The 24,834-nt window shown below is 39.4% G+C and overlaps 1 protein-coding gene across 2 annotated transcripts in view; it reads right to left on the bottom strand.

Moving 5' to 3' along the window:
* PRKAR1B (protein kinase cAMP-dependent type I regulatory subunit beta) overlaps positions 1 to 24,834 on the bottom strand; it is a 716,155-nt gene that overhangs the window by 230,929 nt on the left and 460,392 nt on the right. The window contains exons 2-3 of one of the 2 annotated variants that reach the window (XM_069084870.1): positions 20,458 to 20,559; positions 18,457 to 18,641 (exon numbers count right to left, since the gene is read on the bottom strand). In XM_069084870.1, the coding sequence (XP_068940971.1) occupies positions 18,457 to 18,633 (177 nt within the window). In that variant the 5' untranslated portion in view covers positions 18,634 to 18,641; positions 20,458 to 20,559. Of the gene's footprint in view, positions 1 to 18,456; positions 18,642 to 20,457; positions 20,616 to 24,834 lie in introns of those variants that run through there. The other variant, XM_069084869.1, reaches the window with a different exon arrangement.

Here is a 24,834-nt window from a genome sequence, read left to right as displayed (position 1 = left end):
CCTCTTTCTGCCAAAAACAGAGCAGCTAATAGCTTTTTAACTACTCCTTATGATAATTTTATCCCGTAAAGGTAAAAGAACAAACAGAAATTCTTTTCTAGACTTGATTCTCACTAAAAGGAGGAACTAATTGCTGGAGTAGAAATCATTAAAATTTTGGCAAGTGTCAACTCCCCCAGAGAGTTTATGATAGAAGAAAGCTAGCTATGCACCCTAGATTCTGGAAGAGAAATTTCCAAAGGTTAGGAGGAAGAAGTTTGGGAAGTTAGTCCAGTAGAGATGAAAAACTCTCCATAATGAAATCTTGAAGATACAAAGGGAAATGATTCCAGTAAGGAGGAAGAATAGAAGTTGTCTAAAAAGAATAAAGTGGATGGATAGGAAACTGACTAATAAACTTAGATTTTTAAAAGACAGTACAAAAAAGATGGAACTAAGGACAGTTAGCAGAATAACTATTAGAACAGTGCACACGGAGCAGTCATGTGGCACAGTAGATAGAGCACCAGCCCTGGAGTCAGGAGGAATTGAGTTCAAATCCAGACTCAGACACTTACTAGATGTGTGACCCTGGGCAAGTCATTTAACCCTAATTGTCTTCTAAAAAAAAAAAAGCTACAGGCCATTAAAAATTGTGTCCAAAGTGATAAAGTTCAAACAAAAGGGTATTTCTCCCTAACAACAATGGAAGGTAGAGGTTTATCAAAGAAGAGACAATAGGACTGTCATTTGAGGTGGATAACATTGCAATAAATCAGTACAGAGAGAAACCATAGCTGGCCAAACCTTTCTGCCGAGGGGAAAGTCCTTTGCACTGCAAATGAAAGATCAGAAATGGCCAACAGAGAATTCCTTCCAAAGATAAGGAGACAAAGACCACCTCCTTGCCCTTCATGAATTCAATTCACTTCAGTTTCTGCAAGAACTGATCAATATGAATCCTGAACCACAGTCAGTAATATTTAAAAGACAGTAGAAAATGGGAAGGGTGCTACAAATTGAAGAAGGGCAAATATCCTAATTTTCAAAAATGAAAGAAAATAGAATTTGTAAAATATAGGCTTGGAATCTTGAGTTTGATTCCTGGGGAAAACCTAGAACATAATCATTAAAGAGATGGTTAGTGAATGTCTAGAAAAATGAAAGAAGTGATTAAAAAGTGCCAGCATAGCTTCAGCAACAACAGGTCATGCCGAACTTATTTTCCTTTTTTTTTTTTTTGCTTTGTTTGGAGGGCAATTGGGGTTAAGTGGCTTGCCCAAGGTCACACGGTTAAGTAAGTGTTAAATGTCTGAGGTCACATTTGAACTCAGGTCCTCCAGACTCCAGGGCTGGTGCTCTGTTCACTGTGCCACCTAGCCACCCCTTATCTTCCATTTTTTACAGGGTTACTAGTCAACTAGTATATCAAGGGATTGGGAAGACAGTTTATCAAGACCTTAACAAAGCTCTTGGTAAAGTATCTCGTATAATTGCAGTAGAAAAGATGGTAAGATGGTGACTAGATGATCATTCACTTAGATCAATTTGGAACTGGTTGGAGGATGGAACTGGGAGAAGCTGTTAAATGGTTGGATGTCAACATTGTGGAAAGCCCCAAGGCTCGACCCTGTGCTATGTAGCATTTTTACCAGTGACTCAGATAAAGGCATAGATGGCACACTCATCAAATTTGCAGACAAACAGCACCAGGAGGGATAGCTGACACTGTATGACAGGAATAAGATCCAAAAAGATATTGATGGTCTATGAGATAGAGTATTGGACTGAATGTAACAAGATGAAATTCAATAGGGATAAGTGTAAGGTCTTACACCAGGACTCAAAAAAATAAATTTCAGGGGGCGGCTAGGTGGTACAGTCAATAGAGCACCAGCCCTAGCATCAGGAGGACCTGAGTTCAAATCTGGCCTCAGACACTTAACACACTTACTAGCTGTGTGACCTTGAGCAAGTCACTTAACCCCAATTGCCCTGCCTTCCCCCCTCCAAAAAGCAAAAAGAAAAAAAAAATCAACTTCACAAGTACAGGCTGGGAAAGGAATAGTTGGACAGTGTATTTGAAAAGGCCTGGGGATTTTAAAAGGCTCCAGAACCAATATGAAAGACCGGCAAAGATGATAGAGTAAAATGAAGAAGTATGGCCCGGTTGTCCTTGAAACTATTCCAACAAAGGAAGAATAAGGAAGATCTTTGTTGTTTTGCCAGACCCATCAGCAATGTTATAACGCAAGAAGCCACAGTGGGTCAATGTTCCAGCAGAGGAAAGCACAGAATGGGAGCTAGAGGACTGTGGGCAGTGGGGAGGGAGCCAGATAAAAAGGCCTGAAGCAGAACCTTCCAAGAGGACAACTGGTCTGGGGCCTAAAGCTGTGCCCCAGGACAAGAAGTGGCCATCCAGCGAGGACTTGGGTCACTCTCACCCCACAGACGGGTCATAGACCCATTACAGACGGGCCTGAGTCTGTGTTGAGCAAGAAGCAGAAACAGCAAGAACAAAAGCTGGCATCAGTATTTACTCTCACCCCAGAGCAGAAACTTGGATTCAGTACATAGACCTGAGCTGGGGCTCGAAGCTGAATAACCAAAAAGAAAGCTCAGGCCAGCTAGGAGTGAGCCAGCAGTTCTGTCCCTCTGAACTTGCAAAGCCTTCCATCCTGCAGGCAGGGGTTAGAGCCAGTCCATGGTAAAGTCAACATGAATCAGCAGGGTAAAATGACCATTAAAGGGGAAAAAAAGCCTTGAGATACGTTAAGAAAGATATAATTTCCAGAAAAAAGGTGATACTGTCTCCACACGCTATACTCATTAATTCATATCTGGAGTACTATATTCAATCATGGATATCACAGTTTAGGAAGAATATTCATAGACCAGAGAGTGGCAACCAAAATGCTGAAGGACCCTGAATCCAAATCACAATGTGGATTGGTTTAGCTGGAAAAGAGAAGGCTCAGGGGAAACATGAGAGCCTTCTTAAAGTACCAGAGGGGTTGTAGTATGGAAGAGAGAGTACATTTGTGTTCTGTTTGGCCACTAAAGGCAGAACCAGGGGTAATGGGTATTAAAAAAAAAAAGCGGCAAATTTAAGCTTTGCATTAGGCAAAAAAACAAGCAAACAAACAAAAAGACTTGCTAATAACTACAGCTGTCTAGAAGTGAAATGGGTTGCTTCAGAAGGCAGTGAGTTCTACCCTACCTCTACTGAAGGTCTTCAGGAAGAGCTTAGACTACCACTTGTCAATCATGGGAATTCCTATCCAGTATAGGTTGAACTAGATGGTCACAGAGTCTCTCCAAATCTAAAAATGGTAAAATTTCTCATTTTATAAATGTGGAAACTGAAGCCTAAAGATGTTAAGTGACTTGGATAAGGTCACACAGATAATTGGTGGAAAATATAAGGCTATAAAACGATCTTTTAACTTCCAGGCTGATTATCCTACTATATCATATTCTGAGCTACACTGAATTGTTAGGTCCTTGAGGGCAGGGATGTTCTTTATCCCCAGAGCTTAGTACAGTATCTGTCACATAATAGGCTCTTAATAAGTGTTTGTTAATTGATTACCATAGACCCAAAATAATGTTTTCCATGAGACCCACGGTCTGATTTTTATTAATTTCACTCACTGATTTCTATTACTATATAGCACAATATATAAGTTGGGTTAATGTGCCAACCTAGTTACATTTGTTTAAAAATCATAGTTTTTGAGTCAAATTTATAAGAATACAAGTTATTCCCCAATTGATAAATGGTCAAAGGATATGAACAGGCAGTTTTCAGAGGAAGAAATTAAAGATATCTATAAGTACATCAAAAAAATGCTCTAAATCACTATTGAGTAGAGAAATGCAAATCAAAACAACTCTGAGGTATCACATCTCACTGGTCAGATTGGCTAACATGATAAAACAGGAAAATGATAAATGCTGGAGAAGATGTGGGAAAATTGGAACACTAATGCATTGTTGGTGGAGTTGTGAACTTATCCAACCATTCTGGAGAGCAATCTGAAACTATGCACAGAGGGCTATAAAAATGTACATACCCTTTGAACCAGCAATACCACTTCTAGGGCTATATCCCAAAAAGATCATATTTGTAGCAGCTCTTTTTGTAGTGGCAAAGAATTGGAAATCAAAGGGATACCCATCAATTGGGGAATGGCTAAACAAGTTATGGTATATGAATGTAATGGAATACCATTGTGCTATAAGAAATGAAGAGCAGATGAACTTCATAATAACCTGGAGAGACTTATATAAACTGATGCTGAGTGAGGAGAGCAGGACCAGGGGAACTTTGTGCACAATTACAGACCCATCACATCTATGATGACTGCCTTTGATAGACTGGGCTCCTCTCAGTAATGCAACACTATAAAAATTATAGTGTTTTTTTTAAAGGGCAATTAGGTAGCACAAGGAGTAGAGCACCGGCCCTGGAGTTAGGAGGACCTGAGTTCAAATTTGACCTCAGACACTTGACACTGAACTAGCTGTGTGACCTTGGGCAAGTCACTTAACTCCAATTCCTTGCCTTCCCCCTTAAAAAAACTACAGTTTAAGTTATGTACTATAAGCAGGGAAGAGTAAATTTGGAGGTCCAGGGACCTAAGTGTACAACTTGGCTGTGCCACTTACTATTTTTGTAACCTTGGGCAAGTCATTTAGTCAACAAACATCTATTAATCAATCACTTTGCCTCTATAATCTCTTTGTCTTCATCTGTAAAATGAGGGATTAGACACGATGACTTCTATGGGCTCTAATTCTTTGATCCTAAATCAATTTTTATTTTTTTAATTAATTTTTTATTTCCAATGAAATATTTCCTTCTCTCCCTCCCACCATCCCATCACCACTCTCTGGAGAAAGCAAGAAAAACAAAATCCCTGTTTACAAACATGTATAGTCAAGCAAAACAAATTCCCACATTGGCCATGTCCAAAAAAATAAAGTCAATGCTGCTTTCATTGCTGCTCATTAACAGCTATTTCAGCAGCAAGTTGAGCATTAGGCTATTCACTGACTGAAGTTTCTGGGGCAGGGGGGGGTGGGGGGGGAGGGAAGAGGGGGCACGTCCTAGGAGCAAGTGTACTTGGGTATATAAACCAACTCTAATTTAATGAAAAACGCGTTTAACCTCAAAAGGTGAACTTACATAAGTATTAATCTAGCACTCCTCCCCAAAAACAGCTTGTCTATTTTTCTTCTACACTTTTCTCCATATTAACCACCTCCTCCCACTTTCAAGGTTGGCATGTCCATTATTCATTCACTCTCCACCTATTCAAACCTTATCCATCTTTCAAAGTTTAGATCAAGTCCCACTTCCTCCTAAAGTTTTCCCTGATTTTCAGTGCCAGGTCACCTTACTCTGCTGAATTAACCAATTTCAGATCTCAGAGACAAGCTAGTCCAACCACATCACTCTACAGATAAGTGCACTATTGAAGATTAAGTGATTTGTCCAAGGTCACACAGCTAGTAAGCAACAGAGCTGGGATTCAAGCCAAGGACCTCTGTCTGTGAATCTGGGGATATTTTCACTGGTCCACCATAAATACTTCTTTTCTGTACCACTCACTAGGCACTTAGCAGACAGTCATAAAATTTAAGAAATAAATTATACTACCTAGGTTGCCAGTTCTCCTTTTAAATGCAACTATCTTGTCCAGCAAATAGGTTAAAAGCTTCCTGAGAGGAGGAACCACATGTTTTATGACTTTGTCATTCATTGCAGCCTCTAAGAGTCTGCAGCATATTGCCAATGAAGAATTACATCAAAGAAGTAGAAAATATGTCATCTGGGGGATTTATAACCAGAAAAGGAGGTGAGTCATTAGAACAAGGGGAAAAAGATGGACAGTCCATTCGCTCCACTGGCATCCATCCCCTCCGCAGAACACTGAGTGGTCCCTTTATGGAGAATTTATAGGAAGACATGGATGAGCTGAATGGGAGATGGTAAAGTGGGTTGCAATCAATATTCTTGGAAGTAATATCCATATCCATGAGATCACAGGTTCATCAAAGTATTGAAAGGCTGATATGCCTAGCATAATGCTGGGTCTTTAGTATGCCCTTAATAAATATTTGTGGTATGATTCATTAGCTGGCACTATGCTTTTCTCATCAGGTTGCCCTCAGGATTTCTCCATCATGCCCCAGAAACCTCTTAATTCTGAAAGATCATTTCAGCCCTAGAATTCAGACCTTGGAATTACCCTCAACCCTTCAAGACCTCTTTGATTGAATGGCATCTCCCCTTGAGGAGGCACCCAGGCTAACCATCTCCACATTTCTCATCAAGCTGTACTCAGGGCTTCTCCAACAGCCCCCTTCATCCTCTCCAAGAGTCCCTTCCACCTTCCTACACTACTCCCTCTGCTTTCAGCTTCCTTTTAATCTTTTTCTTCTCTCTTTAGAATGTCTCTTTAAGAAATCTCCCCGGGGGTAGCTAGGTGGCACAGTGAATAGAGCACCAGCCAGGACTAAGGAGACTCTGAGTTCAAACCCAAGCTCAAACACTTGATACACTTACTAGCTGTGTGACCTTGGGCAAGTCACTTAACCCCAATTGCCATGCCTTCCATCCCCCTTTTTTTTGGGGGGGGGGCTTTCCATTTGTATTCCCAATACTCAGTATAGTGTCTAACATATAGTAAATGCTTAATAAATGCTTGTTGACTGATGGGCAACTGATTCAAAATACTAAAGTCCACAACAACCAAAAAAAAATTGGGTAAGGAAAACAACTCAGAGATAAAACAAAAATTAATTTGAATATGGAGTTCATTTGAAATGCAACTCAGGTTTCATTTGTAAATGCCATATTCTAGTCAAGATCTATTCACTTACTCATTTTAAATTTCCAGTGGCTATGAAGTGGCCTCTCTCTACATACCCTGACCTGAGTAGACATTGGTTCCCTTCAACTAAGCCTTCATAGCCAGCCAGGAGGAAAAGGCATTAGGACTGAAGAGATTACATAAAAGGAATAGCCCTTTTTTTTTTTCATAAACCCTCCTGGATAAAGGTATATTAAGATATTAAATGATTTGAAAATACTGTTGTTGCAAATCACTGCCAGATTGGGGCTGTTATAAATTTCAGGGATTGGGAGGGGCATAAAAAAAGAGAAGTATAAGTCTTCCAGTTAAGCTAATATCATTCACCTAGGTTAATGGAACACCAAAGGGTGAGAGAAAAGAAAAACATATTAGACACAGGCTGATTCCTAATCCACACAGATCTCCAGTCCAGGAAATAAGGCAGTCACGTTTTGGAAATCACCTGAAATGTTTACTATACAATTAGTGCCTTTTGATTTATAGCCTCTCTTAGGAAGCGTTGAGAACCAAACAATACCCCAACTATTTGATTAAATGTGTTCACTAAAATAGGCTGCTTCTGTAACTGACAACAAATATTTCCCAGACTGATTATAATCAAAGAATAATGGTCAAAAGAACAAAAAAAAAAAAAGGTCATATCTCACAAGCTATGAGCAACTAGCATTTTAGGCCTGAACAAATAGGAATCTGTATCTTTTGTCTGAGAAATGACACCTTTGCAGGTGATATGCTGGGGTTGCTCAAACCTATAAGTTAATTATTAAATTTTCAGTGTGAGCATTTATATCTTGGAAATCAGCAAACACTACAAATGAGGACTTGGTTTATTGTTTTGTCGATTACTTAGATTTAAGAAAGTGTTGAAGAAAATGTCAATTTGCAAATTAAGCTCAAAAGTATGTTGGAGAGCTGGTTATTAAATGTTTGCCAACATATTCCAGCCTTTGAGGCTTTTCCCTTAAGTAGCCTGGCATGATGGAAAGGGGACAGTTAGGTGGTACAGTGGATAAAGCACAAGGCCTAGAGTCAGAAAGACCTGAGTTCAAACCTGGCCTCAGATACTAGCTGTGTGACCTTGGGCAAGTTACTTAACTTTGCCTCAGTTTTCTCATCCATAAAATGAGCTGGAGAAGGAAATGGCAAACCACTCTAGCATCTTTGCCAAGAAAATCCCAAATGGGGTCTATGAAGAGTTCAGACATGTCTTCGAAACAACTAATCAACAACGATGATGATGATGATGATGATGATGGAAAGAGCACTGGCTCTGGAGTCAGAAGACCTGGGTTCAAAATCCTTCTGCAATGTTTGCTACCTGTAATAAAGTGACCTTGTGGCCCTGAACCTCATTATCTTCATCTAGAAAATAAGGAGGTTCTACTACACGGCTTGGTGGAGCAGATGAAATCAGAGAAACTTACTAGCTACCGGTATTTTACCCTATTTGCCTCAATTCCTCATCTGTAAAATGGGGACATACTGGAGAAGAAAATGGCAAACTACTCCAGTTTCTTTGTCAAGAAAACTTTTGTCCAGGGGGTCACATAAAGTCAGATGTGACTCAACAACAATTGCTTACATGGTTCCCCAAGCCCCTTCCAGCTCCAGAACTGGATCCTATGAAATTGAGGAATACAAATTACAGAATGTGGGGGTTTAACACATTACTTACCAGCTTATCACTCATTAAAAAGAAAAAAAAATTCTACTTCCCCATGTCTGATCATGGGACAATGGCTCTAATGCTATTTCGTATTTTAATATTTAATATTTAGTATTTTTAGTCTTATTTGGCTTCTCTTATGCTATTTATGTTATACCTAAGTAAATCCAGTCTTGGGAGTAATCCATTTAGAGCTGTCATAAATTGTACTCTAATTTTTTTTTAAGCTGCAGACCTCATAATCGATGAAGGCTATCTAAATTTCACATTTTATAAGACTTCACACAATTTATAAACATCTGCCCTTCCCACAGATTTTGCTTTATTTTTTGGAATTACTACTTTAATATATATATATATATGTGTGTGTATGTGTGTGTGTGTGTGTGTGTGTGTGTGTGTGTGTGTGTGTATATATATATTAAACACCCCAAGTCATTCAGTTGCAAAAATAGTCTTTACGTTTTAAATCAATATACTGCCAAACACTGTCTGAAACCAGACAGAACAAATAAAGAGACCTAAGACATCTGAACCTGTTTCATGACTCTTGTTGAAATCTAAGCCTTGGAATAGCCATCAGATGCTGTCAGGCCTGGGTGAAAGAAGCACTTGGTTTGATGCTTTGGGGATTTGGTGGGTTTTTGTTTGGTTTTTTACTTAAAAGACCCCTAAGTAAAAATCAAGTGAAGATTGTGTTCGATCTGTAGATTCTCCCAGCAAAAACTTCAAAATTCAGATTGATTTTCATTCTAATTTAACTGTTGCAACTTGGCCATGCAAGGGAAATTTGATGTTCCTACCAGCAAACAAGAGCAAGTTTTCTAGTCTTAGCTTTGCCAGTGATTAACTGTGTAACATTGGGCGAGCCTCTCTGGGTCTCAGTATCCTCATCTGTAAAATGAAAGAATCGGACAAGATGATCTCTATGGTTCGTTCTAGCTCTAATTCTTTATATCTGTCCAGATTACCACAAAGAGCTGGGAGGACTGAGAATGTAAAGTGCTATATACACACACACACAAGGTTTCACTACTTTAAGAGTGAAAGAAGAGATTTCAGTTTTATAAACTTATTAATAACAATTCACATTTATTGTTGTTTTTATAAGGCTTGTCTCGTTTGATTGTCACAATAACCCTGTGAGGTAAGTAGTTCAACTATTTTTTAATTTGGACTTTACCTGAAATTCTATTAATATAGGCCGCTCAAATAAGGAAATGCCTTCTATCAATGGAGTTCCAAGCAGAGGGGGCTGCTGCACAGTTTAAGTGTTAGACAGTTGTCTGGGGCACTGAGATTAAGTTATTTGTCACACATATAAGTATAAGCCAGAGGTGGCCTTTGAAACTGGGTCTTCTTCTCAGCGAGTAAGAGCACCAGCTCCAGTGTCAGGATGACCTGGGGATCGAATCCGGGCTCAGATACTTAGCAGCACACCCAGAAATAACTGGCCATGTAACCTTGAGCAAGTTACTTAACCCTAATTGCTTAAAAAAAAAAAAGGAAAGAAACTGGGTCTTCTTTATGTTCAGACCAGAATTAGACCACATGGAGTTAAAGAGTTTTGCCCAAGGTTATACACGTCACATAAGCAGCTGAGCCAGAATTCAATACTGGGTTTTCTGTCTCCAAATAGAGTGATCTTTCTGCTAGACTACATTGGTTCAGATATAACATTGCCCCCCAAAATAGGCTCTTCTGTCTCATTTTAGGTGGGGAATTCCAGATAACCTTGATCTGAGCCCAGATCAAGGGCTGCTTGATACCTGCTTCTCAGGAGGGGCACTCAGGAGATTTCCCACTCAAGAGGCCATTTTCAACAAATGGAATGTGAGATTCCCAAAAAGGATGATAAGGGCCAGTCCAGATGAGCCTTACTAGCCACAACCATACCATAATCAAACTCAAGGCATAACTGAAAAAGACACAAAGGAGAACCCTGCCTGTGACTGAACCCAGCTAGACAAAGAGATGCTCATTCTGTCCATTTTTTTCTTTTATTAAAACAAAAGGAGGCCAGCTTTTCCACAGAACGGCTTAGAGATCATTTTGTCCAGTTCCCTTATTTCACAAATGAGGAAAATCAGCCACAGAACATATTAAGTGGCTTGCTAAACATGGCAGAGTCTGGACTAGCATTTGGATTTCCTGACTCCTAATTCAATGTTCTTTCAGTCAGGCTGATTCAAGCTTTCTTCTCTCACCCCCTCCTCCTCCTGGGTTTAAAATCCAGAGGGGGAAAAAGGAATTCCTTTTTACAATCTAAACCTCCTCATACAGTATATCACTGTTCAATTTAGTCCTTAGAATGGGAAAATCTGGGGTGGCCATCTCTCTGCTTAATTTTTCTTCCTCCCCTCCTGCGACACACACACACACACACACACACACACACACACACACGCAAAACCAACCAGAAAAAACAAGATCATTATCTCCCCAGCAGGGACAAAGTGAGACAAATAAGCGAAAGCAGCATTCTCTACCATTTGACGTCATTTGATACGCACATTGGGTGAATGTGAGCAGCTGTTGCCTAGGCTACGGGACCTGTGGTTCCTTCTCTAGATAAAGGCATCTATCCAATTTAAGCCTCCTGAGACTACTGAAAGACTAAATATTCACATCCGATGATCATCCTGCATTGCCGGTGGGATTTTAAAGAGAAAGCTGAAAGCTGGGGCAAAAATAAGGCTTCTCTCTTCATCCTATTCGCACTGCCCACCAAATACTGACCACCACCTAGTTCATTCAGGATCTGGCAAGATTTGAGGATTAAAGGTTTTGCAACCAGTCAGAAGAGAATGAAATGTATGTACAAAACAAATTTCCTGGCATAAAAATGAAGCCCAGCTTGGAACAAACTGGCGGAAAACAAGCCACTTGGGTGCATTCTTAGTCATCACTGGAAAAATCATAAGATTGAGAAGCAGCAGTCACAGGCTTCTGAATAGTGCCCGAAGGGTTTTGATAACGCTAAATTAAAATCTCTAAAGATTACTCCTCACAGTTGTTTTTCACTCTCTGAAGATCTACTTTAATGCCAGTTTGAAAATAAGGTGAATTTGGCAAACCCTCCCCAAGTTAAAGTGATTCTCCCATACTCCCATGTTTTTTAACAACTGTAAGAGCTAACTGCACCAAATCATTTGGGCAAAAGATTAAAAAATTGGAAGGGCAGGGGAAAACTTGAAAGGAGTGAAGAGAGGGGTGGTCACAAGGCAATGACATTTAGAGGGTAGCAAAAATGTGACATATCCACTCTTTCAAACCATTTGAGTTCAGTACCAAATGAGCAAGAATAATTAGTTTAAAAGGAAGCTACCAGATCAAATGTTTTGCTCAAATACCCATAAGTAAGCCACTCAGGTAACTAATCCCTCCTCCTACTCGATTCAATTTGTCACAATCATCTTGCATTACTCTCCCAAAGATGTTCTGAAGGGACCTAACTGCTAGCTCCCAGGAACATTTTGTGCTATTCTCCAGCTGCCAAAATTTCCAATTACAGTCTAGGTTAACACATTTACCTCCTTGAGGGAAGGAACTGGCTTTTACCTTTTTGTGCCCCCAGTGCAAAGCAAAGTGCCACATACCTAGTAGGGGATTAATAAATGTTTATCAATTGATTACCAAACAAATACATTCATGTATTTTTCCAAATGATTTCTAGAGCATCTGGCTCTAGAGGCTATGATTCTTTCCACCTAGTCATTATATAAAAATATTAAAGAGTTCAACAATTTGCCTTTCACATAAAAATGGTGAATTTTCACATCAAAATTAAATCTGCTTCTTTTCCTTTGAGTCCCTTTAAATTTTAGAAAGTGGTAAGAGATGAAAAATGTGGTGCATTTGCTTTGCTTTTAAAATGGAGGATAGGAGGGAACTAGACTAGAGAATGTTGTCGATGACAAAAGCAGATAATAAGCTCCTAGGAACAGAGAGTACACTAGCTATAAAAGGAAGACTAAAATCAGTTTACCATAAAAGGCTTCTGGACTATTCCTACTTTATAAATTTTCAACTATCAAGGTTTTGCAATGTGAACAAAGGTCAATTAAAGGGACAGAATGATTTTTTTTGTGTGTGGTAAATTTAATTTTACATGTGGGTTCTTATGGATCAAGGGTTCCTAACTTTTTGTGTGTTATGAACCCCTCTGGAAGTATACTGGACTGCTTTCTTGGAATAATAATAGGGGGGAATGTTTAATTCATAATTAAAGGAAATTCTAAATTTCAGTTAGTAATTAATAAAAATAAGATGGTATTTTTTCCCATTCAAATTCAAAGACCCCTTGAAATCTATTCACAGACTCCAAATTAAGAACCCCTGTTATAGATAGTTTTCTTGTTTAAAACAAGTAATGAAAGAATTTGAAAGCCATTTCATAAAGATCTTGGGAAAAACTAAAATATAAAGAAAGTCAAGTTAACACCAAGAGATTCTCCATATCCTTGTGTAGTCATCCAAAAACTCTGATTATTTTGGTCCTGTACCCTATTAAAATTGGCTCTCTCCCCTTTAGACAACCTCTACTGTAGCCTTTTCTTGTAATTTCTGGAAGCTTCCACAATTACACAGGAAAGCTATACAATCTGTGCCTATGACATCATGGAAAACCAATCAAATTCTGCTTGAGCAATTGTAATTGGATGGTCCTTTTCCTCCTCAACCTGCCTTACACATATAGGCTCCGGTTCTATTATATCCTTCCCTAGCTGTTCCTGAGCCTCTGTAACCAGTCCTGAATGTATGTATATTTTAATTTGCAACCTTTAAGCTTTTCCTTACAAAAATTATGATAAACCTATAATAAAAGCCTATTTCTTTTATCATTTAAAGGTCTAACTGATTCTTTTGCAAAACTTCCCTTCAGTCTCAAAATAGTTGGAAGGGGCTGTGACTTCTGAATAGAAAAGATTGCTTCTTCTCTATGCCATTTTCTCCAAATGCTTTGAATCAAGTTTTACCATTCCTAGGAGAAGGAGTATTCTTTAGGGTCAGGATAGGGTCCAGACCTGTAATTTTGGCAATAAAAGGAATTCCTGAATGAAGATATTCCCTCTACAAATACAGGTCAGCACCTTCTTTACAATTTATAGTCTTAGAGGGTTGCCTAGAGTACCAAAAATTGAAGTGACTTGCCTAGGGTCACAGAGCCAGTCTTCATGAGAGGTTTTCCTGGTAATGGGGCTGCTTCTATCCACCTACACCACAAAATCCTCAAACTCGGTATCCATTTCAAGAAGCCATTATAATGTGAGAGTTTTAAAATATATGTCTTCCTCCATTCAATGTCAATAAACCTTCAACTAACCAGTTTTCATTAAGAAGAATTAAGGTACAACAAATGTTCTCTTTTGGCTTTTCAAGAATCTCAACCTTTGTCAATTTTTCATCTAAAAATTCCTTTTGCTGACCACGTATCTATTAAAACAAATCTTAATATAGAACTCAATATAGGCCCCAGAAGAGGAACGAATTCTAAATATAGCATTTGGCCCAAGACTTAATACTAAATAGCTCCTAAATGGCACCATGAGCAAAGACATTTTCAGAAATACTTTCATGATTAAGTTGTGTAGAAGCAAGTTGAGAAAGGGGAAGAAAGAATGATATGGGCTACCTAACCGACTGAATAAGAGGGATCTTCTCTCCAAGTTGAACAAATAGTCATGAAAATTTTTCTAAAGATTCATTTCTTTGTAAAGATCATTTCTTTACTACATGTAAAATGTTGACCAACTGTGCAATGTATGGCATAAGAAGAGTATGGGGAGATCTTAAAGGAAGTTTTTCACTCAACTTAATCTAATATCTCCATGTTTCACATAAAAATAATAATAATGATAATAACAATAATAGCAGCAAGCATTTATATAGCACTTTAAGGTTTGCGAAGCACTTTTTTTGATCTCCACAATAACCCTGTGAAGTATTATTAGGTGCTATTATTACCCCCATTTTACAGATGAAGAAACTGAGGCTGAGAGAGGTCAAATAACTTGTCCAAGGTTACACAGATCTTAATTTTTTTTATATTTTTTTGCTTTTTGGAGGGGGGAAGGTAGGGCAATTGGGATTAAGTGACTTGCCCAAGATCACACGGCTAGGTTTTGTGTTAAGTTTCTGGGGCAGAATTTGAACTCAGGTCTTCCTGACTCCAGGGCTTGCGCTCTATTCACTGCGCCACCTAGCCACCCCCTTACACAGATCTTGACTCCAACACCACACTGTCAGAATGTAGATAGGTAGTGTGCTTCATCATTGTTCCTTTGGAATCATAGTTGGTTATTGCATTGATCAGTGTTCTTAAGCCTTTTAAAGTTGATTTGTGTCTCCCATAGATTTTTCCAAATCCTCTCATAGAGGAGTCTTCCTGATTCCAAGGCCAGTATTCTTACCTACTGGGCCACCTAGCTAAACAATTTGCTCAAAATTTCTATAAAACTACTTCTAGGAATTTATCTTTTGGGAAAACTGATATTAGGGGCATAAGAGATTTTCATCAAGGAAATGAATTATGGAGTTATAGCTACAGTCATTAGAAACAGATAGAACTAAAAATGAGGTGGTTAGTAAATAAGGAAGTGAGAACAAAGATGGGCCAGCCAGAGTGCTACACTGGTACCTATAAATTTGGGGGGAAAAGACCTCGTGAAAGGCTTTGAAAATACTGGGCAGATGTATGAAAAAGCTATGGGAAACAACAAATTTTGAAAGTGTTTTAAGAACTCTGATCAATATAATAGCCAACCATGATTCTCAAGGCCCAGTGATGAAGCATACTAGATACCATTATCTCAACAGGGCAGTGTTGGATTCAAGAGGCAAAACAAAGTGTGGTTGATGAGAAAATTTGTTTTGCTTGACTATGCATATGTTAGAAGGATTTTATTTCTTATCAATGGGGGGGGAAGTAGGAGATGTAGAAAATAAATAATTGCTAAATGCTTGTTAATAGGAAAAAACATTTTTTTAAATCTGTGGAAAAAATATGGACAAGTATCAATCACACATGGATGGATTTTCGTTTACCCAAATGGAAAGAATACACAAATAAATGTGATCAGAGACCTATAGTAATGAAGAAAAATTACATCAATTCATCAACCAATTCATTTACAGTTACAATCATCATTTTCACTTTAATTAATGAAGTGGTTCTATCTAGAAAGTGGTTGCCATCATCAAAGTGAGTTTCCCCAAGAATATGCTTACCTGAGTGAAGAAGAGACAACCAAATAATCTTCTTTTAAAGAAAAAAAAAAGCAAAATTTTTTTCCCATAGATTAGTTAGGCTACAGTAAATTATTCAACATTATTTGTCATTTTCTGACAATTTTCTGCCACTTGTAAAGGTGTATTCAACATTAACCATTAGGAAACCCACACATTCAACTCCGGCCATCAACATAGAATAGTGTTCCATGTTTAACCATTACCTTTCAGAAATGACCTTGGTTCTCTAAATAGTATAGCATTTTCATAAAAATGTGTTTATGAGGTGTGAGATTGCATTTCTTTGGTATGGATGTAAGCAGGTATATTCATGCCACCAAGTTAAGCAAATAGTCATGCAATTGATTAGGTTGGAAAATCACATTTAAACAAAGAACTGATGAAATTATATCTACAATCTTCTGAAAGACAAATCTAAATAGGAAAAATTGTCTTTGTCCCCAGTGATGTTATTAGGTCCCAACAAATGAGTAATACAACAGTCTTAAACATTTCCTAATAAGAAGACTAGCCAATATCTAGTTACTTTGATCTAGCTTTGGTTCACATAGATTTGAATGAACTGAGGTGTTCCAACTGAGTCTCCCAAAAGAAGGTTATACCCTACTACACTTACCTTGGTTTCACAAGCAATTATCCTAGTCTTTACAGAAAAAAAATATAACTCATCCAATTGTCTGCCACTGCCCCACCATAATATATCTGCCTCTGAACAAAGCTAAATCGTTTTGATAAATCTTAACTCTTACCATTAGGGTCCTTTTTAAGAAGTCTTCTTCACTGCAGCCAGAGTCTAACTGATAAGACTATTCTATTCTGCTATGGTTACATGCCTTACCCATGAAATCTGACACCTTCTCCAAAATGGACTTGAAAGTGGGTAACCTTTTCCAGATTCTAATACAACAAATGTTTCATATATACACTTAAGAATATATTACACAGATTTCAATAAGTATATAATGGAATTCTGCAAGGACCTTAATAATTAGTCTCCTAGGTAAAGCCATGCAGTGAATATATAATGGAACATTATGCAAAGATTATGCAAAGATAATTAATTAGTGTTGGGGTTTGTGCATAAATCAGTTTAATTAACTTCAGTCTCTGGGCTATTGTGATTTGAGATGGGAAATGGTTAATGGTGATAGCCTTGTAACATTACCTACCTGTCTCTTCCTTTCTGGTTCTGCAGGGCATGACAACATACCCTACAAAAGCCTAGAGTGGAAAACATCTTCCACCCCCTTTCTTGATGGGATTTCAGAAGAGAATCTTTGAGCCAGAGCTAGCCCCATATATATAGCTGCTAGCAGATTTGACTTTAAATATAAGCAATCACCTACCTAGTATAATTTACAGGGTCATTGGAAAGCCAGCCCCCCCCCCCCATGCCCATTCAAAAATATCTCTTCCAATGGTTCACCAAAAAGGCTGCAATTTTTTCATTTGTTGAAAATAATTTTTTTTAAGTCTAGAGACAAAAAATGCAAATACTATGAACAGGGTAAATGACCTCTATTAACAGGTAGGTCTGGATTTATTTATCAGATAAACAAGAAAGGCATCTGAGGCTCTGAGGCCATGGGACCTAGGACAAATTTTGATGGTGGGACATAAAGGAAAGGAGGAATCTGGCATACAAGAACTGCCTGAGGAAAGATTTGGGACTGCAGCAGGACACCTGGATAACTAGGTGACTGCATGAGAAAACAGGGATGTGAGGGAAGGAGTACCAAAAGTAGGAAAAAAACACAAAAGGCAGTGATGAGGTATCACTACCTATTATCTTAATTCTAAGTGAAGAGTATATAAGTGATTGGAGAAGTTGAGCACACATTCTTCATTCCCAGAAAGAATGTCTAGGGAGATGTAGTTTCTTCTTCAGTTTCCACCCCTTGTGAATTGAGGGAGCAGGATCTCCTCAGTCTCCTTGAGAAAGAGGGCAATGCTGGTGGGGTTCAAGTAAGGCATGAACCTTGAGAAATTCGTATGCACTCTTAACTTCCACTGCATACATATGCAGGGTGCTCAATTCACTATGCATTTATTAGCCAATTGCTGTGTGCAAACAAGATAGATCATAGGACAGGGTATAAATACAATGATAAGCATCTAAGATGTGTCCTGAAAGATCTCATTTTTTAATTTTAATTTTAACTGTTTAATTATGAATTACTTCCTTTTGTGTGTTTATGCAACCCTTTGGGTTGATGGAGACACAGGCTCCATATGACTAAAATCATATTTGGGACTGGGGAAGATGAAGAGGGGTATTCAAATCAGTTTTCCTTAAACAAAAACATTCTTTGCCATACGAATAGCCAGAAATTCCTAAAGGATTGAAATCTGGCGATTTTAACAACACACTTGGATGAAACACCAGTGGTCTCTGAAAATAACAGAAAGACAAAAATCCAAAGGTAATCAACCAAACAATGGTCAATTCAACAGCCATTGTGGCCATTTGCTTTAAAAGACATGATAATTTGTCAAAGTTCTGGACTTAATTGTACAGCTTCCACATGAAACCATTGAAAATTCACAAGAAAAAAAATCTTTGGGCATTTTAAGCTAAATGCCAAAGGGAATTGCAGAATGGAAAGAAAGGTTAACTCTGTATTTTATATGAGTACATTTGTAAATGGAAAATAACAGTCAGTTTAAGCTACTGACCTTTTCTAATTTTTCAAAATGCTCCCGAAGAAATTTCATGGGACGGTCAGGTTTGGAGATGCAAAGGTTTACAATGCACTCTTTCAAAAGCTGTTGAATGTTATGCTTCTGGACATAGAGTTCACATCCTTTCAGGCTCTCATCTTCTTCGAGGTTGTAGGAGGAAGAAGAAGCCATCTTCAAACCTTGATGAAAGAAAGAAAAAAAGGAAGGGAGAGAAGTAGGAAGGAAGAAAGGGAGGGAGAGAGATAGGGAGGAAAGGAAAATGAGAAAAGGAGGAAGGAAGGACATGAAAAAGGGGGGGAAGGAAGAAAGAGAAGGAAGGAAAGGGAAAAGGGAAGAAGGGAGGGAGGGAGGGAGAGAGGGAAGAAGAAATGGTACAAGATATGCTTTTGAATTTTCTACTTGGGGATTTGACACTACATTTAAAATATTTTAAACCATTTTTTTAAACAGTTGTGGCCATCTGAAATGGATATCATCAAAGTCAAACAGTATTTTCTTCCAAATAGTTCAGCATTTAGTAATTCCCCAGGAGGTTAATATGGATGAGTTCTGTGGACTAAAAAATAACTTGTTTTTTTCTTACCTCTGATCAGATATCTATGGAAAGACAAGCAGTTCTTATATTCTCATTAGGTCCTAAATCAAATAAATAGAAGGGACATTCTTTTGAACCAAAAAGAAAATGGTGAGGTAGAAGAAAGCAGTGATGCCTCCATTGGACTATGGCAGATGCAGCTAAGATCATACAAATACTTGCTCTGAACATATGCAACACTCAATTTTTAAAAGGACTGTTGTGTGAGATGATTAAATATAGTCACAACCCACAGCTTATTGTATCAAGCTGTGACAACTCTAAGGAAGAGAAAAGAGGGAGAAGATCTGGATGATTTTTTAAATTTTTTTAATGTTTAATAGTAACCTATGGAATAAACAGAAGCATTTTCTTTGTGTAATAATCTACACTCTACATCATGAATAATGAAGACAAAGAAGGGATCTGTGGGAGGTCATCTTATCCATCCCCCTGCCTGAAGACAGGAAATTTAAATTATGATAGATAAGACCCTATTTTATTTTTTTCTAAGGATCCAGAATTCGATTTAGCAAGCTTCCATTCCAATGTTTTAACAACTCTGCATGAGGTTTCAGAAAACTCCAGTCTCCCACCAAAATAGCTTCAGGTTATGAAGATTGAGAGAAATTTGGCTCCCTGTGGGTAACACACAAGGATTAAACCTTAACGCTGCAAGAATTTCCAAGGAAAAATCATTTCGTTTCCATCCTTTTCAACAACAAAACCAGTCCCCTACATTCCTTACATTAATCCGCAGGGGAAGGGACAGGGAGAGAGCAAAAGACGTTCATTAAGAACAGTATAGTAGCTCACTTCCTCCCCGAGGGACAAAATGGGGAAAGCCCTTGGTGGCCTTTAGTTCCCACAAGGATTGAATTATTCTCTTCAATGTCTCATCCCCTGAGTGTGTGGGGTGGGGGTGGGGTGGGAGGTATGTTTTCCTATGTCAACCATAGATCTCCAGCTTTTTTCAATCTATTTTTTTTTGGGGGGGGGGGGGAGGGGCCTTTTTCGTGGGCCAGGGCAAACTGGATTCCTGCCCTCTTTAAGGATCCCGCCAAAGGGAAGGGGGGGGGGGGGGGCGGATGAGGGGAGGCTCTGTCCAGTCTGGGGCGGCGCCTGGGCAGCAGCTCCTCAGGCCAGGGAGGGAAGTGGGGGCGGGGGGACAGCTGCCGGGCAAGGACTGCGGTTTCTGTCCGAATCCTACGTCCTATCCGCAGTGGTGAGGCTGGGATTGGGGGCGGGAAGGGGTGGGGGGTGCAGTGGGCGGTGGTGGGAAGGAAAGCAGAAGAGATGGGAGTGGGGGGTTGGGGGGGATCAAATTCCCCAGCTTTGATGGGCAGTGGTGGGGCGGAGGGGCAGAAAGCCGGGTTAAGGGGCTGTCAGAGGGGTTAGGGGAGCAGCCCTAGGGAAAATACCTGGATGCGGTGCAGCGAGAGGGTGAGCTCAGCGGCGGCAGCAACCACAGCAGCAGCAGCAGCGACGGCAGAGGCAGCTCCTGAGCTTCGGGTCTCCGCACTGCAGCCGGCTCCCAGCCCCTCCTCCCTACAGCCGCAGAGGTTGTACGGCGGACAGCAGGGCGGGCTCCAGCAGACTGTCCGCAATGGGAGGCCCCCTCTCTCGCTCCCTCCCCGCCCACGGCCCCCACCCCCGCTCCGCCCCTCCCCTCCTGACTGCAGGTTAACGGCCCCTGCGACGTACCCCAATCACCCCCCAAAACATATTAGCCCCGAAAGTCTCGGGTCTGCCATTCGCCAGGGCCAAGCCCCCCTTTCAGTGTCTCCCCCCTTTCCTCTCAGCCATTTCGATACCACCCACCCACCCAGAAAATGTCGTATCCAATTATCCCCCCTTTTCTCTGCCTCATAACCAAAGAATCCTGCTGAAGCCATTTCCTTAGACACTGAGAGGGACTGATGGCCAGGAACAGGCATAGACCCAAGGACTTCAGTCCTGGCTGTCACTGAACCCATTCCACAAATTTAGATAGATACACCTGTGGACTGCTTAGGCTAGGTTCCGCCACTCCTAGACAACATACTCACCTTCAGTTACTAGGCTGTGAATTTAGAAATCGAGAATATCAAACTGGCTTCAACATTAATTACCAAGTCATAGCAACTCCCTGGGCCTCAGTTTCCTCAACTCTAAAACAAGGGGGTGAGACTAGAAGATCCCTAAGACCTTCTCCAACTCCAGCATTCTAGGAGTCCTAAGTTGTTCATCCTAGGTCTTAGCTTCTACTACCCCACCCTACTGCATCTCCCTAAGGAAGAGACAGAATTGGAAACTACTGAGCCTAGGTGTGCTCAGAACTCATCTTCACTCATACCCACACAAATGTCAACCCTAGGCAACATGGTGAAATGGGTAGTTTGTCTTCTCTGAAAACTCTATGGCCATGCCCTTTTAGCATCCCCTCCCTGTCCATTCATATGTTGACTAGGTTTCTTCAGTCATAGAAGAAACTAATCTCATGAAATGAATTGCATGGTGCAATGGGAAGAACTATGGAGACAAGAGAGATCTGACTTCAAAGTCCATCTCTGACACTTACTATGTGACCACTGGCAGGTCACAGAAAAATAATTATAGCTAGCATTTAGATAACACTTTAAGGTTTGCAAAATGCTTTACAAACATTATCTCATTTGATCTCACAACCACCTTTGGGATGTGGTTGTTATGATTAGTCTCCTTTTGCTGAAAAGAAGGAAACTGAGACAAAGAGGGGTTTAAGTGATTTGTCCAAAGTCGTAGTATACAAAGTCAAATTTGAACTCAGGACTTCCTGGTCCAGCGTTCCACCCACTACTAAAATTCCAGAATTTTAAAGTTGAAGGGATGCCAGGGGTCATCTAGTCCCACTATACCATACTTGAAAAATGATAGTCCCCAGTCTCTAACTTGAAAATATCAGTTGAAGGGGAACCCACCACCCCTAATTTCCTCATCTGCAAAATAAGAAAAATAATATCTGTGGTCATCTATTCCAAAGAGCTAATGTGACAATTACAATCTCCCTCTCTGCCCCATCCCCAGCTACTAATGCCTTCCCCTTTCAGATTACTTTCACTATCTTCGTATCTACTTATTTTCCTGTAGTCTCTACCTTTAGAATATATATTCCTCGAGGGTAGGGGCTGATTTTCACCTTACTTTGTATCCCCAGTGTTTTGTACAGTGCCTGGCAAATATTGTTACTGTGTAGTAATATTTTTTCTAGTCATGTCCAACATTGTGACCCCATTTGGGGTTTTCTTGGCAAAGATCCTGGAGTGGTTTGCCATTTCCTTGTACAGATTATTTTACAAATGAGGAAACTGAGGCAAACAGGGTCAAGTGAGTTGCCTAGAGTCACACAGCTAGTGTCTGAGGCTGGATTTGAACTCAGAAAGATAAGTTCCTGACTCCAGGCCTAGTACTCTATCCACTGTGCCACCTAGCTGCCTGCCTGGCACATAATAAGTGATCATAAGAGACAGTATATCTGAAAGCTCAGATCATCGTGAGATATCAGTGAAACTGCTTGTCCAGTCTCAGTCTAAAACATGAATCTTGGAGTGAATTTCTCAAAACCCCATATAACACCCACCCTGGATTGTAAAGAATGTGACTATTTGTTTCTTTCATTTATGTTTCTTTCAATGTTTCTTATTCAAGGACTTAAAAAAAAAATCCCTGAACTGGTTACATATATTAGAGATGTCTGTCTTATTCTGTTAGCCCCTGGTGAGCAGGACTTCAGTTCAACATTTATGAAGTCCTCCTCCCTGTTTTAAAATACAATGTTGGGTTCTCAGGGGCATAAAGTGATGAGTAAGCCCTTGGCCTCAAGAATCTACAGAAAACTGGCTCCTTTTGGTGGCTATCCCAGATCCTTGTGTAGGCCAAACGACCCTAAACTTAGAGCTGGAAGGACACAGTCATTTCCTTGTGGTCTGCCTAGTAGGATGCGAGCTCCCTGAGGTCAGGCTGGTTTATGCCTTTCTTTGCATTCCCAGCACTTGGTGCAATGCCTATAAGTGATTAATAAATTATTGTTACTTGGAGAGGAGTTTAGAGACCATCTAGTCAAAACCCTTATTTAACAGATGAGGAAACTGAGGTTCAGAAACATTACGTGTCAGTTCAAGGCCACACAGGTAATGATAGAACCTGGATATAAATTTGGATACGATGACTCCAAAGCCAGCATCCATTAATAGTAATTCAATCTATTGAACAACACCACCTTTCCTATGTAGAAAAACATAAATGAGCTAATTAGCTCCCACCAATCACTATACACCTCTCCACTCTTCATCAAGAATAGATATGTTACTACCTTATATTATCTTAATTTCTCTTACATCTCATAAGAAGGGACAGAAGTAGCTTTGGTTCCCATCACTTTAACCAGGAGCAGACTTTGATAGGGAAGAACTCCTTAACCTCTTTTTTTGGTGGTGTTCAGTCTTTCAATTGTGTCCAAACTTCCTGACCCCATTGGGGATTTTCTTGGCAAAAATGCTACGGTGGTTTGCCATTTTCCTTCTCCAGCTCATTTTTCAGATGAGAAAACTTAAGGCAAACAGGGTTAAGTGATTTGCCCAGGGTCTCACAGCTAGTGCCTAGAGAATGGAAATCTCTTTTTAATGTAAAATTACTCTTTATCATATTGATTACCTTCTTAATTGGGGGTGGGGAGTAGAGCTGGAGAGAGGGAGACAATTTGGAACTCAAAATAATAAAAAAATGAATGTAAAAAGATTGAGATCAGAAAGGCCACCTTCCATCTCAATTTCCTCTTCATTTTAAGAATTACAAAGAGCTTTATTCATAATGGTCCTATGAGATAATTAGTAAGAATGTTAACACTAGATGAGGAAAATATATTTTAACAGTTAAAAAAAGATAGAATTACACTAGAACAGGTACTGAGACTGGGGTTGGGGAAGGGGGAGGGAGCCTTGTTTCTACCACTAACTATATGACCTTGGTCATCAATCAACAAGTATTTATTTATTAAGTACTCAACCTTGGGGATTCAAAATAAAAAATGAAAACAATCCTTGACATTAAGGTGTTTAAATTTTAATATAGCAGACAACATATACATAAATAGGCACTGACAAGATACATATATGCAACACCTTTACCCATGTAGCGATTAGCACCCTGAAAATTTAATGCTGCAACATGGCTAATATGGAAATATGTTTTGTATGACTGCACATAAATCTATATCAAAGTGCTTGCCTTCTCTAAGAAGGGAAAGAAGGAGAGAGGGAGGGAATTTGGAATTCAAAAATTATAAAAAACAAAAAAAGTTAAAAATTGTTTTTACATATAATTGAGAAAAATAAAATAAAAACATTCTTTAACTTAAAAAAAAAAAAGATGTAGTGCTACATTAGTAAGAGGACATGAGTCCTGATTGATGAAGAGAATTACTGAGAAAGTGGGGGGGGGGACGGAGATTACTTCAGTTTGTCAGAGACATAATCCAAGAAAGAACAATGAGGGAGATGGATAAAGAGGCAAGACCCAGATTTTTGAACAGAGGGTTGGAGTCCCAGAAACACAGACAGGTGGAGGAAACCAGCCCCCTATCATGTCCCTTAACTTCCAGTGTCTACAGCCCAAGAGATTACTAAGTCTCCCCTCAGTGAAATCATTTTTAACTCCTGATTTGTACTGAGATTTTATTTTGTTCTAAAGAGCTCATTTACTCTTGTGTTGTTGTCTTTTTTTTTTTTTTGGTATACACATATATATATATATATATATATATATATATATACATGTATATG

This window comes from Petaurus breviceps, unplaced genomic scaffold (assembly GCF_028583685.1).
Source record: "Petaurus breviceps papuanus isolate PSGF00001 unplaced genomic scaffold, PetGlider_PUasm1.0 175, whole genome shotgun sequence".
Classification (NCBI taxonomy): Eukaryota; Metazoa; Chordata; class Mammalia; order Diprotodontia; family Petauridae; genus Petaurus; species Petaurus breviceps.
The sequence above is the reverse complement of the archived record's forward strand: the minus strand, read 5'-3'. Positions and strand labels throughout refer to the sequence as shown.